The sequence below is a fragment of the Rhinoraja longicauda genome, chromosome 26, assembly GCF_053455715.1.
Source record: "Rhinoraja longicauda isolate Sanriku21f chromosome 26, sRhiLon1.1, whole genome shotgun sequence".
Classification (NCBI taxonomy): domain Eukaryota; kingdom Metazoa; phylum Chordata; class Chondrichthyes; order Rajiformes; family Arhynchobatidae; genus Rhinoraja; species Rhinoraja longicauda.
In genome coordinates, this window is record NC_135978.1 from 14,167,852 (window position 1) to 14,192,208 (window position 24,357).

General features: G+C 42.3%; 1 protein-coding gene across 2 annotated transcripts in view; it reads left to right on the forward strand.

Annotated features, from left to right (window-relative positions):
• Nucleotides 1-24,357, forward strand: part of tmem132e (transmembrane protein 132E) — a 206,776-nt gene that overhangs the window by 116,355 nt on the left and 66,064 nt on the right. For both annotated transcript variants that reach the window (XM_078422769.1, XM_078422770.1), the window contains exon 5: nt 6,404-6,547. In XM_078422769.1, coding sequence (XP_078278895.1) covers nt 6,404-6,547 — 144 coding nt within the window. The remainder of the gene's footprint in view (nt 1-6,403; nt 6,548-24,357) is intronic.

Here is a 24,357-nt window from a genome sequence, read left to right on the forward strand (position 1 = left end):
ACTCCTGTAAAAATAATTATGGCCTTGGTATGATTTGACAATGTTTCTGAGGAATTAATTTCAGCTTTCTAAACCTCATGGCTATATAATCTCCTTGCTGTTAACAAATCCTGCCATCAAGTCAGAGGCGTACTAAGAAATAAATAAATAAAATTGATTCATACCATGGTAACTCAGGAGACTTGGTCCAATCAGTTCTCTGTGCCCTAAGGCTCACAAAACAGACCAAGGAAGTGTAGTTGGAATTATACAGCAAGGGAAATCAATATTACCATCCCTTACAACAATTTTATCCAACAACTTGGCGCACATGGTGGGGAAGCTATCACTCCCTTTTCATCCAGGGACCATAATTTAGTATCATTTGACCCTGAGACAATATCAGCCAGTCTATGCTTTACAAATGAATCCCAATTCTCCTCTGTAACCCAGATCATTTCTGCTGTAAATCACCCATGGCCTAATTTAAAATTATTCCTTATGGTGAATAGACGATTGGATGAGATCCTAAGAGAATAGTTCTAATCCTTCAGATTTCAAAGAAAAAATAAATCAGTGGCTGCTGTGCTATTCAGGCTGCCAATTTTAGGTCTTTGCTGCAAGGCAAGTTACCATCCCACAATCCCTCAGCAAATGTTTAACATAAAACCATGTGGGCAATAATACAAGTGATCTTTCTTATGTCATGTGTAAAAAACTAAATTGTGTAACAGCACTTGTTTACGTTTCTGTTGATTTCTTCATGAAATTATCAATCAAACCAAACCAAATGTATCATCGTCTGTAATACAGAAAACCCTTGTTTTAACGGACCCCTGTATAACGGATTTTGGTTATAGCGGACGGATCCCCGACTCGCATCTCCTTCCCAACTGCTTAGGGTGCAGGCTTCCAAGGGCTCCCACTGATGGTGAGAAGCTCATTGGTGCAGGCCAGTGACATCAGTGCCCAGTTTTAAGGTGAACCGACACAAAGTGCTGGAGTAAATCTGCAGACTGAATCAGTCTGAAGAAGGGTCCCGATGTCACCTATCCATGTCCTATCCATGTTGTGACCTGTCCATGTTCTCCTGTGATGCTCTAAGACCCGCTGTGGTTACTCCAGTACTTTGTGCCCTTTTGTGCATTAACCATCATCTGCAGTTCTTTGTTTCAACTGCATACAATGATAATACCTTACTCGGTTATAATGCACAATCGGCAATAACAGACATTATTCCCCCCACCACCCTCCATATGGTCTGTTATAACAAGAGTTTACTGTAATTGGATTGTAACGCTTGAGAAGCATGGGGCATTCAAGACAACTCTACAAGGTAGATGATATGTTTTTAGTTTACTTTGTCATGTTTTACACCAAAGCAAACAATGACATGAAGTTACCTGCACCCAAATTCCATCAATACTACGCAATATTAGAATGATAAATCAGAGATAAATTCTACAGATCTCCTAAACCATTTATAGCAGACAGGCACATGTGTCCCCATACAGCTAGATGATAATCCTGCTTAGGTGATATTTAGGAATTACGTGGGAATTCTTAAATATCACCTAAGCAGGATTATCATCTAGCCGTATTTTCTAATGGAGTTTTTCTTTGGATAAATTATACTTGCTATTCACATGTTCCATTCCTAAAGATTTATTATTGGAGAATTGCTTTTCTTCCAGTATCTGTTTAAGTTAAATAGATCAATATTGGTATTATGCTATTCTATTTAATCACATCTCCTAATTCTAACATTCCTTTCCTCTCTTATACTTCCATTAATTACTTTTACAACATCTTACCGGTGGATGTTTGTTTAAGATTTGGACATGTATCATACATGTAGAACTGTCTTTCGTGAAATAGGTAGCTACCTATAGCACCTGTAGTACTTCAACAACTAGTGAACCACCCCTGCAGTTTGGGTAATGGAAATTCACCCTTGTGCAATTCATAAATCACAACCAAAAAATCCAGGAAACAGAATAAAATTTACTCTTATATAATTTACTTGAAGAAATGTAAATAACGTATTCCTATTTTTTAGCTTGCATGTAATATGAACCATTTTCTAGGAATGCTTCCCCCCCCCCCCCCCCCCCCCCCCCCCACCACCATAGCCCATAACATGGGGATGCCTGTATTGGATCTATTATTGGATGGTGTGGTCAGGCAAATAATACGACACAAGCACACGGTGAGCTGTGCTCCCTCACACGTTATTCATGAGCAGTTCCTCCTATTTATCCACTTAACAATTAGAACATAGTTAAATGAGAAATGACTGGCTGCCTTTAAGGAAATTCATCTGGTGTCAAGATCATTTCAAAGCGGTGGAAGATTAGAGCCTACTATTGCAAGTTTGATTCTGAAAGATCTTCATTATGTTGCAGGTGATTGATGATTGACAAGGCAACTTGACTCGTCAAATTCCCTCTTAAATTAGAGGCATTAAATGGGTCCCTCTATTATCCACTTCCAGAAAATGTACGAGAAATTATATTGCACAGTTGTGTCCTATGTCTTTGAATATCCTAGAGTAAATACCAACAGTTCAATCTGTTTAAAAGTCCTTTTTCCAACAAGAACCATCTCCGCATTCATTTTGTGTAGGAAAGAACTGCAGATGCTGGTTTAAATCGAAGGTTGACACAAAATGCTGGAGTAACTCAGCGGGACAGGCAGGATCTCTGGAGAGAAGGAATGGGTGACATTTCCAGTTGAGACCCTTCTTCAGACTGAAGGGTTTGATCCTGTGCTATGTTGTGTGATAGGGGTCAACAAGAAATACTCTGCTTGGTAAAAGCAAACCTCAAAGGTTTGTGGACAATCTGGAAACTGGATCTTGAAAAGTGATCTTGTCATGTTTTGGGTGGTAGATGGTACATTCATGGTGCTAGATTGATAAGATTTGAGTTAGATCAGATAATGAGTTTGGTTCCTATTGTAAGAGAGTCAATGACATGGAGAGAAACTCACCAATGATGAAAAGAAAAAAACTATGGTGTTGTTGCCAGAGCCCTCATGTAAGTGGAGTCTGCTCAGAGGAAAAGAAAAGTTAGAAATATGACAATGCACCTTAATAGTAATAAATGCAAGGTAATGCATTTAGAAGCCAATAACAATAAAACCATGAAATTAAGTTCTAATTTAGTTGGGCTGTGCGTATTTTAAGATGATCTAAATGTAACTAATCAAGATTCATTGAATATTTCCATTTATAAAAAACAGAAACCGATGAGATTGGGTTTCAACTGACAGAACTGTGAATTTATAGTGTTAAAAACACCAAAAATAGCTGTTTTGCAAAACGTTAACTAAATAAGCTTTGGAAGCACTGAAGCGATTGACGAAAGAGTAAATTAATAGGATACTTTTCATTCCTTTTTTCAAATCCGTGAAACAATAACCATTGATTGTTCTAATTTCATATTAGAATTGCATGATAATTTTGTCAGACCTTTATTTTGCAAATCCGCTTTCTTGACAAGATCTATGTCAGAGTTTATCAGCATCTTAACCAGCACAGGGTTCAGTTTATGAAAAGCACTATTAATTTCAAAGGCAAAATATAACTGACTTCCACAACTATGTATAAAGTTGTTTTCATCCCATGCTGGATTAAACATTACCAATAATTCATCCTCAATCAATGGGATCGATGACACAACGATAAAATACCAAGTCCTCATAAGGTGTGATTTGATAAATAGCTTATTGATAATAGAAATAGAGAAGTACAGCACAGGAACAGGCCCTTTGGCACACAGTGTTTCTGAAAAACTTACCCTGCTCCTTTAAACTTAAACTTTGCAACACCTCACACTTGCTCAGATTAAACTCCATCTGCCATTTCTCTGCCCATTTCGATATCCAATTGTATACTTTCACAGCCTTCCTCATAGTCCACAACACCAGCAATCTTGGTGTCATCTGCAAATCTTATTAACCGACCTGTTTACATTTATGTCAAAGTCATTTACATATATCACAAAAAATACAGGTCCCAGCACAGATCACTGGGGAACTCCACTGGTCACGAATATCCAGCCTGAATAATGCCCTTCCACAACAAAAATACCTTCCTTACCACTGACATGATGCTCTCTACTCCTCTTCTTAAACAAAGGAACAACACTGGTTCTCTCCAGTCCTCCTTGCCTATTGTCTACAGAAGATGCAACGACCTCCTGCAATCTTCCTTCTTGCCCTTCTTAATAACCTGGGATAGATCCCATCAGTTGCTGAGGATTTATTCATTGTCATGCTCTTCAAGAACCCCAATACCAGCTGCTACTTGCTTTCAAACTGCCCTTGCACGTTAAGAGTTCTCCACACTGATCTCCGTGTCCTCCTCCTTGGTGAATACAAATGCACAGTTCTTGTTAGTACTTTGCCTACATTTCCTGACTTCAAGCATAAATTCCCTCCTTTATCATTGAATGATCATACCTTCTCCCACTTTTTAAAAAATGTTGATATAAAAAGCCTTGCGATTTTCTTTAATCTGACTTGCCAAAGCAATTTTTAGCCCCTTTTGGTCCTTCTGATCGCCTGGCCGCCCATTTCCTCAAACAGGGCCCTGTTTGATTTCATCTTCTTAAACCTTACCTACACTGCCCTTTTCTTTTTGACCTAATTTATAACTTGTTTGGTCATCCAAGGTTCTCCTCCTTGCTATTTTTACTATACTATTGTTGAGCCGGAATTTCTTAGAACAAAGTCCTAAGCCCACCCTTCTTCAGCTATTCCACCAATGATCTCTTCATCCTTTGTTGGAAATGGGGAGGACAACTGATTGCAAAAGTTCATACTGTAAGACCTGAATAAATTCAGACTTGTTACGATAAGTGACTAATTATCTTTGTGGCACACAAAAGCCAGATATTGATCATCTCCAACGAGAGAGAGTTCAGTACCTAATGTTACTGTGTTATTTTATGATATATGACTGATCATGGAATTATCATTGATTAATTCCCCAGCACCAGCTACCTGAGGAGATTCTTAAACAGGTCAACCACAAATATTGTAGTTTCAAGCACAAGTTTAGTGTACTGCAACAAATAACTCATCTCCAAGATTCCCCAAAACCTTCCACCACCTGAGCCACAGGAACGTTCGTATACTTTTCACTTGCTTGAATGAGTTCAATTCCTTAATACTAAAGAAGCACAAAATTAGCCTTCTTGATTGATAACTTCCACGACCTTAAACATCCGCTGACTCGAACAGTAGCTCAGTGCATATTAGTAACAAAATGCGATGCAGCAACTAGTCAACTCTACCTTTTTTAGAACAATGGAAACATTCCACCATTCCTTCATTGTGTTGAAATCCTAAACCAGAATGATCATTCAAATAGAAACCAACAGTTCAAAGAAAACTATTCATTATCATCATCATGAACTTCTGAAAAACCATTTAGGCATGGGCAATAAGTATTGGTTTTACCAGTGGAACAGCTAGGGCGGCACAGTGGCAAAGCTGCTGAATCACAGCACTAGAGACCCGGGTTTGATCCTGACCTCAAGTGTTGTCTGTAGGAAGTTTGCACGTTCCCCCTGTAACCACATGGTTTTTTCTCTGGATGCTCCAGTTTCCTCCCACATCTCAAAGCATGCAGGTTTTTAGGTTAATTGGCCTCTGCAAAAAATCGCCCCTAAAGTATAGGAAGTGGATGAGAAAGTGGCCAACCTAGAACTTGTGTGTGAAAGGTTGATCATTGGTTGGTGTGGACTCAGCGGGCTGACGGGCCTGTTTACATGCTGTATCACTAAAACCCATACCTTATGAATGGTATTTAAATTATCATGGTTCATACCCACCATTTATTTACTAAGTATGGAATGAATCACACAAGTAATCAAAACACTTAAACACTAAGTTTTTAGCAAAGTATTTCCAATGCACCACGACTACTTGCAGTTGAAAATTTATGTTGAGAATAACTCGGTTTTCAGATAGTTATAAGAATGAGGTTGTATCGACCTTTAATTTAGTATTCAACATCATTTGTTATTGAAAGGTTACCTTACTTTGGAAGTACATTTGCATATTTTAATAATTTGAAATGAAAAATATATTATATTACAGATGCAAAATGTACTTTATTCAAAGACATTTCCACATATTTCTCATGCTGCAGGAAGAGACAGTAGAATAGTGGGTTTACCAAGTTAGTAGGCTTCCAAGGTTGTTATCAGCTATCCCACTTGAAGCCGAGGCTTCTTAAATTCCTCTTTTTCACTCAGGATATTAGGGGTAAATGAGGGGGGGAAGATTTTTAGAGCAAGCCAGTTACCTGGCAGTAAGTGGAATACCCTGAAAATAGATTAACTATTTGCCAAAGGACTACAAAAACAATGAAATGTCCAAACGCTAACAATATGTATTTTTTCTTCTTTACCAGAATACTGAGATCATCAATACCGCAATACTTACAGGAAGGACTGTGGCTATTCCTCTAAAGGTCATTGCAGTGGAAATGAATGGAATCATCACAGATGTGTCATCCTTTGTTGAGTGCAGGTCCACTAATGAAGATATTATTAAGGTAACTTCACTCAAAATGGTGGAAAAACAATGAAGTTCGCATAAATTGTTCACAAATATTGACAGCTGAATTAATTTCTTCTGTCCACTCAATAGCAGATTGATTATAGTCAGGGAAATGGATGTAGTATTAGTATTTCCATTATACATTAAGCAGCTGTCATCTTAAACATGATGTCTAGTATGATCAAATGGAGCAATGTGACTGATGTGGTGTAAAGATATCTTGAACAGAACACACTGGATGTAATTTACATCAGTGAGGAACATCTCAAGGTTATAATTATGTTGCAGTTATAATGTAAATATTGCCTATTTTTCATATTGTGCATATGATTAAGGTATACTATCTCAGGCTTTATTATAAACAAAATGGTATTTGTGTAAACAGGTATACCCTTCTTACCAGCCAAATCCTAAAAAATATTCTGAGAAGCTGACAGGATATTTAGCTATCTTTCTTTTGTGAAAGCATTTAAATTATGTTGGAGGGAACTGTGTGATGACCTGGTAGCACACAAAGGCAATCTCATCGAGCAGTGGTGAGGTTCTCAATCAAGTTGGTTTATTCAAGGACATAACAATTTATACCGAGAAACATCCTGAGAGAACCCAAAATGTTGCAACGAGTTGATAAATCATGTTCACTAGAGTAGAGGCTATAATTTTGAAGGCATACACGGCATGATCATGAGAATCAATGACCCAGTACAGATTAGCAGCAGTTTTAAGTTTGCCTTTACCAAATGCACAGGTGTAATATGCTGCAATTAATGCAAGTTTAGATATGAGGTGTTGGCAGTTGGTGTTTGTGCTGAGCATTAAGAACAATTAAACAGGAGAAAATATTCTATGTCAGTGTGTTGTATTAAGAAGAGTGGAACATTTCATGGCATTGCATTTTCTAAATAATGGTTAATATCCAGATTCAAATCCAGTTCAGACTACAGCAAAAGTCAGGGTGAACAAAACTAAAGACAGTATGTGAAGTGCGGCCTCACAAATGTCTTGTACAGCTGTAACGTAACGTACCAACCTCTAAAGACACAAAAAACTGCAGATGCTGGAAACTTGAGTAAAACACAGTGCTGGAGGAACTCAATGGGTCTCAGTAACTGTGGAGGAAATGGGCAGATGACGTTTCAGGTCTGAAGGAGGGTCCCGATCCAAAATGTCATTTGTCCGTTTCCCTCAGTAGATGCTGCCTAACCCACTGAGTTCCTCCAGCATTTCGTATTTTGTCCCAACTTTTATATTCAATTTGGTCCATATCCCTCTAAACCTTTCCTATCCATGTACCTGTCTAAATTTATTTTAAATATTGCCGTTGTACCCGCCTCTGCAGTTACTCTGGCAGCTCATTCCATACACACAACACCCTCTAAATGAAGAAATTGACCCTGGTCTCTTTTAAATCTTTCCCTCTCTCCTAAAGCCTCTAGTTCAGGAGCAGCTTCGTCCCTACAACCATCAGGTTATTAAACACTACAACCCGCAGATAAGCTCTGAACTATGTAGACCTGGGAAAATTATTTTTGCATTATTATTGTCTATTTATTTGTCTGTGTTTTCATATATATTGAACTATTTTTTTCTTTATTATGGTTTTATTTGCTGCAAGTAAGAATTTCATTGTTCCGTTTCGGGACATAGGACAATAATATGCTCTTGACTATCTTGACTCTTGACTAGTTCTGAACTCCTCCGCCCTGGAAAAAGACTGTGACCATTAACCTTATCTGTGCCTCATGATTTATATACGTATAAAAAAGTAATTTCCCAACCTATCCAGTCTCAAGCCTCGAGTCTTAGTAACATCCTGGTGAATCTTATTTGCATCCTTTCCCAACTTAATGATATCTGTTTGATATTGAAAGTAATTTTCCAAATTCCAGATGCTATACATAAATTGGGTTCCATAATGACTGATTAAATTAAAATCACGCATGTTCACAGGCCATTGAGGTAATCCCTCAATTTAAGGATTATCTCTACAAGAGTCGACAGTAGTTATTTTGTGAATATGATCTCGGGCCCTCACATTAGTCCACAGAAATTACACATGTTTCTAGATGGGAGTGTTGGGTCGGTATTCTTTCTTTTCATTCTACACACACTTTTTTTCCAACTTTAAAGAGGCTCCCATTTCAGAGATTTTGGTATAATTCATATTGGTTGGTGTGTGCTGTTGCTGGCTCATGATGTGTATGGCAACTTATTTTCAGTCTTCCTTTTTACTGTTCCCTTCAATTGCTGTATAGTGCTTGAGTTACAAGCATACAACTTATATTTCAGAGCCAAGAGACACCAAGTGCAGAGTTGATGCTTGATTGCCTCAATATTTATATAAGTGGGCCAGTTGAGAACAATGGATTTCAGATTAAATGTAGAGGATTTTGTAGAGGAACAATCAATTCTATCTTTCCGTGCTCTTCAGTTCATTCACTAAGTTTTGCAGGGAGAATGATAATTGAGATGTACGTCAAATCTTAGTATTCTCCTGTCCATGTCCCCCCAAACATGTCCTATCCATGTGCCTGTCTAACGGTTTCTTAAATGTTGGGATAGTCCCAGCCTCAACTACCTCATCTGGCAGCTTGTTCCATACACCCATCAGCCTTCGTGTGAAAAAGTTACCCATCAGATTCCGATTAAATCTTTTCCCCTTCACCTTGAACCTATGTCCTCTGGTCCTCAATTCCCCTATGCTGGGCAAGAGACTCTGTGCATCTACGTGATATATTCCTCTCATGGTTTTGTACACCTCTGTAAGATCACCCCTCATCCTCCTGCGCTCCCAAGGAATCCTCCTGCGTTCCTACTCAATCTCTCCCTATAGCTCACACCCTCTAGTCCTGGTAACATCCTCGTAAATCTTCTCTGAACCCCTTCAAGCTTGACAATATTTTTCCTATAACATGGTGTCCAGAACTGAACTAAATGCAGTCTCACCAACGTCTTATACAACTGCAACATGACCTCCCAACTTCTATGCTCTCTACTCTGACTGATGAAGGCCAATGTGCTAAAAGCCTTTTCGACCACCTCATCTACCTGCGACTTGACCTTCAAGGAACCATGCACTACAAAGAACTAGATCCCTCTGCTCTACAACACTCCCCAGAGGCCCACCATTCACTGTGTATGTCCTGCCCTTGTTAGATGTACAAAAATGCAACACCTCACACTTCTCTCTATTAAATTCCATCAACCATTCCTCAGCCCACCTGGCCAATCGATCTAGATCCTGCTGCAATCTTTCACAACCATCTTCACAATCTGCAAAATCACCCACTTTTGTATCATCAGCAAACTTGCTATTCTTGCCCTGTATGTTCTCATCCAAATCATTGATATAGATGATAAACAGTAACGGGCGCAGCACTGAACCCTGAGGCACATCACTAGTCACAGGCCTCCAGTCCGAGAAACAACCGTTCACCATCACCCTCTGCTTCGTTCCATGGAGCCAATTTTCTATCCATTCAGCTATGTCTCTTTGGATCCCATGCGATCTAACCTTCCAGAGCAGCCTACCATGCGGAACCTTATCAAATGCCTTACTGAAATCCATGTATACATCTACAGCTCTGCCCTCATCGACCTTTTTGGTCACGTCTTCAAAAAGCAAATCAGATTTGTGAGACACGACCTCCTACGTACAAAACCATGCTGACTATCCCTAATCAGCCCTTGCCCGTCTAAATGCCTTTATAAAACATCCCACTTGGCCGATTTTCCTTTCCCCACAAATAATCTGCTCCAGTCAACTTGAGCGAGCCCTTCTCTCATACCCTCAATGTTGGTCTTACCCCAGTTGAGCATTTTAACACGTGGGCACTCTCTGACCCTATCCATAACTGTCGTAAACCTAATCGAACTGGTCATTAGTCCCAAAAGGCTCCTCCACAAACACTTCATTAACTTGCCCATCCCAATTTCCCAATACTAGATCCAGTGTTGCCCTCTCACGTGTGAGGGCCTCTACATACTGCTTGAGAAAACCCTCCTGAACACCTTTGAGGAATTGCACCCCATTTATACCCTTCACACTATGATTTTCCCAGTTAATATTGGGCAAGTTAAAATCCCCTACTACAACAACCTTATTTGACCTGCAGCTATCTGCAATCTCCTGGCATATTTGTGCTTCTAATTTTCGTTGACTATTCGGGTGTCTGTAGTACACCCCCAACAAGGTGATCATCCCTTTCTTGTTCCTCAGCTCGACCCATATAGCCTCACTAGACAAACCGTCCATAATGTCACCTCCGACCACTGCCGTGACATCTTCCTTAACCAACAATGCAACCCCTTTCCTCTTTTTCCCTCACCCCTGACACTCCTGAAGCTCCTGTACCCCGGAACATTGAGCTGCCAGTCCTGCCTCTCCCTTAGTCAGGTTTCAGTAATGGCTACAAAGTCCCGGTCGCTCGTACCTATCCATGCCCAAAGCTCATCTGCCTTACCCGTCAGGCCCCTTGCATTAACATACGTGCAGTTTAAATTAACCCTCCTTCCTCGCTCTCTGCCTTTCACCTACCTATTCTGTCACCTACTAACCTTTCCCTCATCATCCTCCATACCAACTTCTAACCTCTCACCTGCCTCTGTCCTTTATGAGATCCCACCCCCCTGCCAATCTACTTTAAACCCTCCCGTGTAGCATTAGCAAACCTGCCCACGAGGATGTTGGTACCCCTCCAGTTAAGGTGTAACCTGTCCCTTTTGTACAGGTCACCCTTGTTGTACTTCGTGGTCCGGTATCTGTTATACCTTTGTTATGACTCTGGAAGGACCACAAGTACACGTGTTTAAAAAGGTTTGAAAGCTGGAGCTTAAATCCAGGCTGTTTATTCCACGGCCACCTGGAACCAGAGTGACCACCAAATCATCTCATTATCTTATATACATGTTACTACGCGGGCAAACAAAAGTAGTCCTTATAATAAAACAAAGTAGTCCTTGCAATATCACAACATCCCACTTGTCTTACATAAAATAAAATATATTTAACAAACAAACTCTAAACACAAATGTTTTTTATAAACACCATACTTCTTCACTAGTAACGATTATTAACGGTAACATGCAGGTTTCTTACTAACACGTCCTGAACGTGTCACATAATCTCCATCAGCATTATGTGCCGGTCGTTCCTCATCTTCATATTTGGTCTCATTCCTGTTGCTGTCTGGAGTGACGCAGTGGGGACCAAAGCCTGGTTTCTCCAGTGGAGGAATATCTCAACTGTACTCGATTCCGCCTTAATCTATTTCCATTTGGCGTTTCAATGATGTAAGATCTTGATTGGGGTTCATCACAGATCGTTCTAACTTCTGCTGGTATCCAGACATGAGTCACTTGATCCAGAACCCGGACCTTCTGTCCAACGTGTAACGATTTCAAGTCTTGTCTCTTGATCGAATTGTCAAAATGCGCCTTCATACTCTGCTTGCACTCTTCAAGTCGCTCAAAGTTCCTCTGCCCTTCGTATGCCTTGTTCGTGTCACGGTTAGTGGGTAGAGGTGTCCGAATCTGTCTTCCAAACATCATCTCTGCTGGTGACGGTAACTTGGAATCAATCGGCGTAGTACGCAAGTTGAGTAAAGCTGCTGCTACACTCTGTTCCGTTGTCAAGGACTTCTTGATGACGGATTTCACCGTTCGTACCATTCTCTTAACCAGTCCATTCGACTGAGGGTACCTAGGTGAGGACGTCGTATGGGTGATTCCCCATTGCCTGCACATGGACTTGAAAGGTTCTCCAACAAATTGTGGGCCATTGTCGGAGATGATTTCCATCGGTGCTCCCAGGAGGCCAAATGTTGCAGTCACCATATTAGCAACCATGGCACTCGTGGTGCTTGTCAGCTTATGCACCACCGGAAACTTGGAATGGTAATCTACCATGACAAGATATTGTATATTGTCAAGTTCAAAAATATCCATTGCTATTTTGGTCCAAGGTGTGACTGGTATCTCATGTGGTATGAGTGTTTCCCTCGTCTGCTCTCTCTGAGCGTCTGATGGGTGCTCTTCTGTTCCCATGGCATTTATCGTGACGACCTGAAGTTGCTTAACACCTGGGAGGCCTATGACAGCGGGTCCTGCCACGTCTACCACGAAGAATTCTTGAGGACACCACATTGATCCCTGGTATCGGCATGAAATGGATATAGTTCCAAAACAAAGGATTTCTGTCCCGTTATATGCGAGACCTGGGCTCTAAATTTGCAATGCACTGTCTGCCTGCCGCAATGGCCTCATACTGCCTGCCTAATGTAAGCGCCTCTGAAATGGTGTGTCCCGCAGGCCTCTGTAGAAGCTCTCGCTGTAGACCTTCATAGGGCGTTGACGCAATTATCAACTCAATGACTCTTTCATTGAGCTCTGGATCAGTGAAGTTACACTGGAGACTCTTTTCTCGACACCGAGTCACAAATTGATCGAGCAATTCTTCCGGCTTCTGGCGATACCGCATCAACTCCAACCTGTGGACTCTGAAATTTACCTTCGTCCTCAGCTGGCCCTCAAAGAATGTCCATATGTCCTCTGGCTTGTTCTGATCCTCTTCACTCAGACCTGACGTATTCAAACGACAAAGTCCTTCTACTCCTAAGGCAAGTTTTATCTTTGTTGCCTGCTTAGACTCCGATGCGATTTCTAAGTCTTGCAGGCACAATTTCATCCTCTGCTTGAACAAGGAGAACTCATTGGCAATGTCCAGCACTTGCCAGTTCATTTCAGGTAACCAAGTCATGTTACTTGCCATATACGGCGTAAACACGGTAACTTGAAATATTAAATATGGAATCAAAACAAATGTATCACAGGATTACACACCTCTTGCTATCGGTATCACTGTATACAATTACATGCAATCCACATATCTATACATATATATATTGGAGCTTCAAATTCAAAACATTAAGTTTTTAGTCTTACACATAGATTATTACACAGATTACTAATTTTTAGTCCATATCTTCTCTTCGAGAAGCAGTCTTGCTGTGTAGATCAGCGTAGTGTAGACTTTGATGCGTGTAGACTCTAGATGAGTGAAGGCTGATGCTCCACCGCGACGATTTGGCCTCGCACTGCTGGGCTCGCACTATGCAGCTCCAAGCTGCTGAAACCACGGTGCAATCGGGTTTCGGCTGCGGTGCGCACTGGCCACGCCCACTGGTGCTCTCGGCCACTACCACTTATTGCCGGTACGCGCTGCCTCGGGCCCAGGGCCGTCCCGACTCTCCGGTCGCCAAGCCTGGGTGAGTGTTCAGTCACTCGGCTTTACCGGTCGTTACGCCTCCTTGGGTGTCGGTCTCTCCAGTCGCCGCGCCTCCGTGGGTGTCGGTCTCACCGGTCGCCGCGCCTCCGTGGGTGTCGGTCTCACCGGTCGCCGCGCCTCCGTGGGTGTCGGTCTCTATGCCTCCATGGGTGTCGGTCACTCCGGTCGCCGCGCCTCCATGGGTGTCGGTCTCACCGGTCGCCGCGCCTCCGTGGGTGTCGGTCTCACCGGTCACTACGCCTCCTTGGGTGTCGGTCTCACCGGTCGCTATGCCTCTGTGGGTGTCGGTCTCACCGGTCGCTGCGCCTCCATGGGTGGCCGGTCTCTCCGAAAAGCAGTTTCCGAACTCGGGCCTGCACAGGGCTGGGGCGCGATGTGGGCCTTCACACACCGCCCTCAACAGCTTGCAGCGTCCCGTCGGTGGCTCGGCGTTGACTTCTTATCAGGTATTTATACATACATATAGTCGCCCTGTCGAGATGCATTCCTAGCATCCCATACGGAGCTGGAAAGCATTCATCTTTTTTTTTCTTTAGGGCTGTATTTTGTTGGGTTTTTTGCTAACCTTTTTGCTTGGTTTTTTTTCTTTACCTTTCTATGGCTAATCACCAAACCACTGCCACAATGTCGTGCTTCGTGGTCCGGTATATGTTATACCTTTGTTATGACTCTGGAAGGACCACAAGTACACGTGTTTAAAAAGGTTTGAAAGCTGGAGCTTAAATCCAGGCTGTTTATTCCACGACCACCTGGAACCAGAGTGACCACCAAATCACCTCATTCTCTTATATACATGTTACTACGCGGGCAAACAAAGTAGTCCTTGTAATACAACAAAGTAGTCCTTGCAGCAGCAATCAGAAGTAGTAGCAGCAGCAGCAGCAATCAGCAGTAGCAGCAAGCAGCAAGCAGCAGTAGCAGCAGTAGCAAGCAGCAGCAAGCAGCAGCAGTAGCAGTAGCAGAAGCAGTAGCAGAAGCAGCAGCAAGCAGCAGCAAGCAGCAGCAAGCTGCAGCAAGCTGTGTTGCTTGGGAAGTAGTGTGTGGGGATTGTGTGGGGATAGTAAGGAGTAAGACCTGTGTGATCTCCCGGACTAGTTTTGATCGCCTAGCTTGGGGTCGGAGAGGAATTTCCCGGATTTTTTCCCAAATTGGCCTGGGTTTTTTATCCGGTTTTTCGCCTCTCCCAGGAGATCACTCAGTTCTTTTGGGTGGGCGGTTGGAGCGGTTGGAGTAGCGGCCGGGCGGTAGGTTTAGTAAATGAGCGCGGGGCTTTGTTTGGAGAGTATGACTGCCAGGGCAGTTTTTTGTTCTGGGTGTCAGATGTGGGGAATCTGGGAGTCTGATAGTCTTCCAGACATCCACATCTGCGCCAGGTGTGACGAGATGGGGCTCCTAAGGGACCGTATTAGGAACCTGGAGCGGCAGATTGATGACCTCCGTCTGATCAGGGAGAGTGAGGAGGTTATAGATAGGAGTTACAGGGAGGTGGTCACTCCTAGACCACGGGAGGTAGACAAGTGGGTCACTGTTAGGGGGGGCAAGGAACAGAGGCAGGGACTAGGGAGTACCCCGGTGGCTGTACCCCTTGGAAATAAGTACTCCTGTTTAAGTACTGTTGGGGGGGACAGCCTACCTGGGGGCATCGACGGTGCCCGGGCCTCTGGCAAGGAGTCCGGCCCTGTTGCTCAGAAGGGTAGGGAAAGGAAGAGGAGAGCAGTAGTAATAGGGGACTCTATAGTGAGGGGGTCAGATAGGCGTTTCTGTGGACGCAGTCGGGAGACCCGGATGGTGGTTTGCCTCCCTGGTGCCGGTGTCCGGGATGTGTCTGAGCGTGTCCAGGATATCCTGAAAGGGGAGGGAGAGGAGCCAGAGGTCGTGGTACATATAGGTACCAACAATATAGGTAGGATAAGGGAAGAGGTCCTGAAAAGAGAATTCAGGGGGCTAGGAAGAGAGTTTAAAAAAAAGGACTTCCAAAGTAATAATCTCAGGCTTACTGCCTGTGCCACGCGATAGTGAGAATAGGAATGGAGTGAGGTGGAGGATAAATACGTGGCTGAGGAACTGGTGCAGGGAGCAGGGTTTCAAGTTTCTGGATCATTGGGACCTCTTCTGGGGGAAGTATGACCTGTACAAAAAGGACGGGTTGCATCTGAACCCGAGGGGAACCAATATCCTGGCGGGGAGATTTGCTAAAATAACTGCGGAGACTTTAAACTAGTACGGTTGGGGGGAGGGACTCAAACACAGATAGCTAATAGGCAGTGTGTGAGGCAGGAGGCAGAAAAGGGAAACACTCAGACCCAATATGTAGGAGAGAAAGAAGGGAAAAGAAATAAACTGAGAATAAGAAATGATGGGTCCCTTAAATGTGTATATTTTAATGCTAGGAGCATTGTAAGAAAGGTGGATGAGCTTAGAGCCTGGATTGACATCTGGAAGTATGATGTTGTGGCGATCAGTGAAACATGGTTGCAGGAGGGTTGCGATTGGCAATAAAATATTCCAGGATTTCATTGTTTCAGATGTGATAGAATCGGAGGGGCAAGAGGTGGGGGTGTTGCATTGCTTGTCAGGGAGGATATCACAGCAGTGCTTTGGCAGGACAGACTAGAAGGCTCGATTAAGGAGGCTGTTTGGGTGGAACTCAGAAATGAGAAAGGTTTAGCAACACTTATAGGGGTGTATTATAGACCGCCAAATAGGGAACGAGAATTGGAAGAGCAAATATGTAAGGAGATAGCAGATATTAGTAGTAAGCACAGAGTGGTGATTGTGGGTGATTTCAATTTTCCGTATATAGACTGGGAATCACATTCTGTTAAAGGGCTGGATGGTTTGGAGTTTGTAAAATGTGTGCAGGATAGTTTTTTGCAGCAATACGTAGAGGTGCCTACCAGAGAAGGGGCAGTGTTGGACCTCCTGTTAGGAAATGAGATGGGTCAGGTGACGGAGGTATGTGTTGAGGAGCACTTTGGGTCTAGTGATCATAATGCCATTAGTTTCAATATCATTATGGAGAAGGTCAAATCTGGACCAAGGGTTGAGATTTTGGATTGGAGAAAGGCTAATTTTGAGGAGATGAGAAAGGATTTAAAAGGAGTGAAATGGAAATTGTTGTTTTATGAAAAGGATATAATAGAGAAATGGAGGATATTTAAAGGTGAAATTTTGAGAGTACAGAGTCTTTATGTCCCTGTTCGGTGGAAAGGAAAGAATAATAATTTGAAAGAGCCGTGGTTTTCCAGGGAAATTGGACACTTGGTTCGGAAAAAGAGGGAGATATACAATAAATATAAGCGGCAGGGAGTAAATGAGGTTCTTGAGGAATATAAAGAATGTAAAAGGAATCTTAAAAAGGAAATTAGAAAAGCGAAAAAAAGATATGAGGCTGCTTTGGCAAGTAATGTAAAAGTAAACCCCAAGGGGTTCTACAGATATGTCAATAGCAAAAGGATAGTGAGGGATAAAATTGGTCCATTAGAGAGTCAGAGTGGACAGCTATGTGCTGAGCCGGAAGAAATGGGGGAGATATTAAACAATTTCTTTTCTTCGGTATTTACCGAGGAGAAGGATATTGAATTATGTGAGGTAAGCGAAACAAGTAGAGTCGTGATGGAAATTAGGATGATTAAAGAAGAGGAGGTACGGACACTTTTGAAGAATATAAAAGTGGATAAGTCTCCAGGTCCTGATAGGATATTCCCTAGGACATTGAGGGAAGTTAGTGCAGAAATAGCAGGGGCTATGACGGAAATATTTCAAACGTCATTAGAAACAGGGATGGTGCCGGAAGATTGGCGCATTGCGCATGTTGTGCCTTTGTTTAAAAAAGGTTCTAAAAGTAAACCTAGCAATTATAGACCTATTAGTTTGACGTCTGTGGTGGGAAAATTAATGGAAAAGATACTTAGGGACAATATATATAATTATTTGGATAATCAAGGCCTGATTAGAAACATTCAACATGGATTTGTGCCTGGAAGGTCATGTTTGACTAATCTTCTTGAATTTTTTGAAGAGGTTACCAGGGAAATTGATAAGGGCAAGGCTGTGGATGTTGTCTATATGGACTTCAGTAAGGCATTTGACAAGGTTCCACATGGAAGGTTGATTAAGAAGGTTAAATCGTTGGGTATTAATAGTGAGGTTGCAAGATGGATTCAACAATGGCTGAATGGGAGATACCAGAGGGTAACGGTTGACAATTGTATGTCAGGTTGGAGGCCAGTGTCTAGTGGAGTGCCCCAAGGATCTGTGTTGGGTCCACTGTTGTTTGTCATTTACATTAATGATCTGGATGATGGTGTGGCAAATTGGATTAGTAAATATGCAGATGATACTAAGATAGGTGGAGTAGTTGATAGTGAGGTAGATTTTCAAAGTCTACAGAGAGACTTGGGCCTTTTGGAAGGGTGGGCTGAAAGATGGCAGATGGAGTTTAATGCTGATAAGTGTGAGGTGCTGCATTTTGGTAGGACAAATCAAAATAGGACGTACAGGGTAAATGGTAGGGAATTGAGGAATGCAGTGGAACAGAGGGATCTGGGAATAACTGTGCATTGTTCCCTGAAGGTGGAATCTCATGTGGATAGGGTGGTGAAGAAGGCGTTTGGTATGCTTGCCTTTATAAATCAGAGCATCGAGTATAGAAGTTGGGATGTAATGTTGAAATTGTACAGGGCATTGGTGAGGCCGAATCTGGAGTATGGTGTGCAATTCTGGTCGCCAAATTATAGGAAGGATGTCGACAAAATGGAGAGGGTACAGAGGAGATTTACTAGAATGTTGCCTGGGTTTCAGCACTTAGGCTACAGAGAGAGGTTGAACAGGTTGGGTCTTTATTCTTTGGAGCGTAGAAGGTTGAGGGGGGACTTGATAGAGGTTTTTAAAATTATGAGAGGGACGGACAGAGTTGACGTGGGTAGGCTTTTCCCTTTGAGAGTGGGGAAGATTCCAACAAGGGGACATAGCTTCAGAATTGAGGGACAAAGGTTTAGGGGTAACATGAGGGGGAACTTCTTTACTCAGAGGGTTGTGGCTGTATGGAATGGGCTTCCGGTGGAAGTGGTGGAGGCTGGCTCGATTTTATTATTTAAGAGTAAATTGGATAGGTATATGGATAGGAGGGGATTGGAGGGTTATGGTCTGAGTGCAGGTAGATGAGACTAGGTCAGGGAGAATGGTCGGCGTGGACTGGTAGGGCCGGACAGGCCTGTTTCCATGCTGTAGTTGTTATATGTAATATATGTTATATGTAATAGCACATGCATCCCAATATCACAACAACCCTGACCCAGAAGAGTTCCCAGTGATCCAGAAATCGAAATCCCTGCTCCCTGCACCAACTCCTCAGCCACACATTCATTTCCCCTATCGTCCTGTTCTTACCTTCACTAGCACGAGGTACTGGAAGCAATCCTGAGATCACTACCCTGGAGGTCCTGCTTTTTGTTTGTGTCAGAATGCACAACAACCTCCAGCAGCTCCCCCTCCCTCTTGAGGATGTTGTGCAGCCGCACCGAGACGCCTGGACCCTGGCACCAGGGAGGCAGCACACTATCCTGTCTCGCCTGTTTCAGCAGAATCTCCTGTGACGATCCGCTTGACGATCGAGTCGCCCACTGCCATGGCTCTGTCTAATGTCACTCTTTCCTGTTGAGCCTCAACACAAGGGTTGGAGAAACAGCCCTGGCTGCCACTCAAACAACTTGTCGTCCGCCCTGACAGCTCCCAAGAGGGTGTACCTGTTTTCAATAGGTACAGCCACCTGCATTCGATTATCTGAAAGGTGCCAGGTTAAGGCTATGCCTTTTAAATATGTGCTCTGGGATGCTCCTGGTCTGATCCAACACCCCCCTTTGTTCCACTAACGGTATAGGACATTTCTCTTGTCCATTATCCCTACCAATTCCAGTCTATTATTTGTTGCACCTTCCTTCAGAATTTTCTAAATCGGTTTCAATTGCAGAATTCCTTGAACCACCTGCTCTCAGCACATTAAATATCCTCCCCTTTAATAGGTGTAGGCTTGCTTAAACAATGTAAGTTAATTTTAAATGGCGCTCCTGATATTGGCTTCCTGCTGAAACATTCAGGCAATGGCTGAATGCCACAGTCATTATGATTAGTTGGCTTCCCTAAGCTTCTGTGTTCTTTTTGAGGACTGCCAAATTTAGCATGTTGAACTGTAGTTTTCATTTCACTCCCAATGACAAATCAAGGCTAATAACAGTGCTACACAAGGTAAATGAATAGATCTGTGTCCTAGAGGCTTCCTTTATAGTTTTGGGTGGGAAACTGCCTCAGTGAAATACTGAATAATGAATTGTATATAGTTTCTTTCACTATTAGATTATGTAAATTATTCTGTATTACCTGTATGATATGCAAGAATAATCATATTACAGAATTTCAGCTATGTTTTGTAAATTATTTGCACTAACTTCATTGAACAAGGTGATTAATAACTAGATATAAAGGAAATTGCGTAGCACATTGGATAGAATTAATATGAATAAATCTTTCCATAGAACAGCTTCCTTTAACAAACCACGCTGAATGTTATTTTCCATATTTTAGAGCATTTGTAGAATCTAGCCAATTGGGAGGATGTATATAACTTTGCTCTGTAATTTTAACCCTCTTAAGGATACAATTTATTCCACATCCTTCATATAGGCTTGTAGACTAAAACTCATAACTAATGATTAAAAGATCCACTTCATAGCGTCACCCATCTATTTTTTGATGAAACATAGCATCCCCCCTCCTCCAAAGGTGGTGTAAAATTGATTGATTTTGTATTCCTTCTCAAGATGTAAATGGTTCCGTCACACTAATTGAAGAATAAGTTCTGCCCATACTTCTGAGTAATAAATGTCTCTTAATCATTTTTGTTTGTAAACTAGTTATCTCATGACTAGTCGTACAGGTATGTAGGTTAATTGGCTGGGTAAATGTAAAAATTGTCCCTAGTGTGTGTAGGATAGTGTTAATGTGCGGGGATCACTGGGCGGCGCGGACTTGGAGGGCCGAAAAGGCCTGTTTCCGGCTGTATATATATGATATGATATGATATGATGATTATTATATCAGTTATTTTTGGACGTCAATAAATGTGCCTATTTCTGATCTTATGATGGAAAAAAGGTTATTAAGAAAACAGATGAACGATTGGATCTGAGACACTGTGCTGAGGAACTGAAAATCCTGAGCTGGAAAATGAATGATCTACCACAACCACAACTATCTTCTTTTGTGTGAGGTCTGACTGACCAACTGTTGAGATGGGATGTTTTGCCCATTGCCCTCACTTTCACCAAGAATGCTTGAAGCCACACTCAGTCAGATGTTGCCTTTTTACCTCACCTGTAGAATTTAGCTCTTCAGTCCATGTATTCCACCAGGTGGCGCCACCAGCACTGGCTGCCTCGCCAACAGTCTGTCAATAGTCAATCAATAGTCAATAGTCGTTTATTTGTCACATACACATAAATGTGTAGTGAAATGAAACATTACCCACAGTTCAACAATAAGACCAATAAGAATAATCAATAAAAATGCAATAACACATACAATCACAACTAACACCAAACAAAAGAAACATCCATCACAGTGAGTCTCCTCCAGTCACCTCCTCACTGTGATGGAAGGCCAGAATGTCTTTTCTCTTCCCCTGCCGTCTTCTCCCGCGGTCAGGCTGTTGGAGTTGCCACGTCGGGGCGGTCGGGGCTCCCGACATTGAAGCCCCCACCGGGCGGAGAAAATCCCGTGGCCTATTCCAGGCCGCACCGGACGGTGAAAGGTTCATGGCGGGCCGACCCAAGCCCCGCGATTTGGGGCGGGCGAAGACGCTGTCGCTGCCGCTGCTCCCGATGTCGGCCCCCATCCAGGGGCCTGCGGGCTTCCGACGTCCAGGCGGCCCGCGCCGGAGCCTCCGGTGACGAGTCGCAGCCGCTCCCGCAGCATCCGAAGGCGGCCAGTGCCCCAGGTGGTGAGTCTGGGCCGCGGGCTCTGAGAACCAGAGCCCCAGGTGGTCCCAGGTGCATGGCCGGTGGTAGGCCGCAGCAGGAACGGAGACACGACACAGAAACAAAGGTCGCGTCTCCGTTCGGGAGAGACAATGTTACAGTTCCCGTTCCCTCCCACCCCCCTCCCCCACATAACATACAAACACTACATCATATTAAAACTACAATTCATACAAAAACAACAAAAAACACAAAAGACAGACGGACTGCAGGCAAGCCGCAGCTGCAAGGGCAGCGCTGGCTCCTCCTGTCTGTCCTTTATTGAACTTTATTACTTTCCATCACAGTGAGGAATGTGGAGTCCGCTGTGGTGGATGTTTATGTTAAATTTTATTTTATGTGGCTGTGTGTCTTGTTGATTTTTACTTAGTATGGCTGTATGGTAACTCAAATTTCACTGTACCTTAATTGGTACATGTGACAATTAAATGTAATCTTGAATGTATGAACCAAGATATGGAGATAAGTTATTCTGATGAAACCCATACTGTACATTGGTAAACACAAAACAAATTGCTGTAGGAAATTAGCAGGTCTAGCAGCATCTGGGGAAGGAAAGGGAATTTTCCACAGTTCCTTTCACCCCACAATGTTGCTCGACCCATTAGTTCTAATGTTTCCATTCTTGTGTTTCTTATATTTACCGGTTAATAGTATGTGCCAATTAATATAATCGTCGGTGACTGTTAATAATTGTGGCTAGACTGATTGGATAGTAATTAGCTAGATTGGATTTGTCGTGCTTTCTGTGTACACGGAATATCTGGGGAATTTTAATTTTTTTGTGGTAGAAGTCCATGTTGTGATTGTATTTAGTTAACTGCACAAATTAGCTGTTATTTCCTATATCACCTTTAGCACTTAAGTCACTAAAGGTGATGTAGGAAACGACAGACATTTTGTGTAAAGTTCAAAAGTGCATAATTAGCTGCAAAGTACTATGAGATATTGAACAATAAAAGAAGATAGAATATAAATGTTTTTGTAGATGGTATAAGCAGTCACCAGGAGGGAGTAAATTTCAACATGGAGGTTTCAACTGCCTGGATCATATCAGCTTCTTGAGTGGTATTGGAGTTCAACTCATTTGCAGCAAATGGAAAATATTCCATCCTGACTTCTGCCCTGTAGATGGTGTAAAGGAATCAGGATGTGAGCATTGCCTAGGTGTTGACTACAATTTTGGCTTCGGTATATTTGTAACTGGTCTGATTGTTTCCTCTCTGTCAACAGTGAAGTTACCAATCTTGAGTACAGAGCTCGGTACTAGTCACGACACTGAAAGTCGAGAGGAGGTCATGGATATTTTCATGTAGGAGATGTTCATTGTCTTGCACTTATGCATAGTGAATATTCATGTATCAGTCCATGCTGGCATGTTGTTCAGATCGCACTGCAAACAGGCATAGCCGTCTTCATTATCTGAGCAGAAGCAAATGGAACAGGAAATTTCACAATCATCAGAAAGTATCCATTCCATCAATCTACAAGGAAGGGAAAATCATTAATGAAACAACTGAAAAGATGATGGGCTTATACATTTTCCAGTGTAATTTTTGCAGTAATCTGCTGGGGCTGATTACAATTGATATATAATAAATATAACCATTTTTCTTTTTGGTACATATGAGTCCAATCAATTTCCCGTGAAGATCCACTGAATTTAATTTTATTCAGACTCTTTGATGCCAAATAGGTCAACGTTGTCTAGATGCCAATAGTTCCTTTCGACAAATCTCTGGAATTTAGTTCTTTCACCTGGATTGGGATATATTGAGATCTAAAACTGAGCGATCCTAGCTAAACCAAAACCATGCATCCATACCACTATTGATGATATACTCCATCCCTTTCCTGCTACAAGAGAATACACTTGAAATTCTTCAGCTTTTTTGAACAGAGCATATCCTGACAATTTTCCATACTGTAGATGTTGGACAGGCATCCGTTGATAAACTTTGCTAGTGGCTTGTCTTCAGTACTATAACCAGGGCATTATTGCATTTCATAATCTATACCAAATCTTGTGCTCAAATATGTTTTTTGATATTATATGGATTAATTGGAATTGATTTATATTGATATTTGTGATAGTGGAGACCTCAGGAGATGCTCAAGATGATAACATTTGAGCTTTTGTTTTTTGGCACTTGAGCTGAGCTCTGCTATCATTCTGGATAGAGATTCTTCTTATCTCCTCCAGTCAGTTGTCTAATTGTCCACCACTGTTCATGATCAGATACGCTGAACGAAAGAGCTCTGACTTGATCCACTGGTAGTAAGATTTGCTTATCTCTTGGTATTCTGTATACACACACATTCTAATCAGTATTCCATTTATTGATTAGAATGTATGTGTATGTAGTCCTGCACAGATTCACTGGGTTGGCATCCTACGTTGCAGGTCTTTTGCATACCTCATTGAACCAGGTTTGCTCTCCTATTTTAGTGGTGATGGGAGAGAAAGCTATGAAAACTATGGTGTTG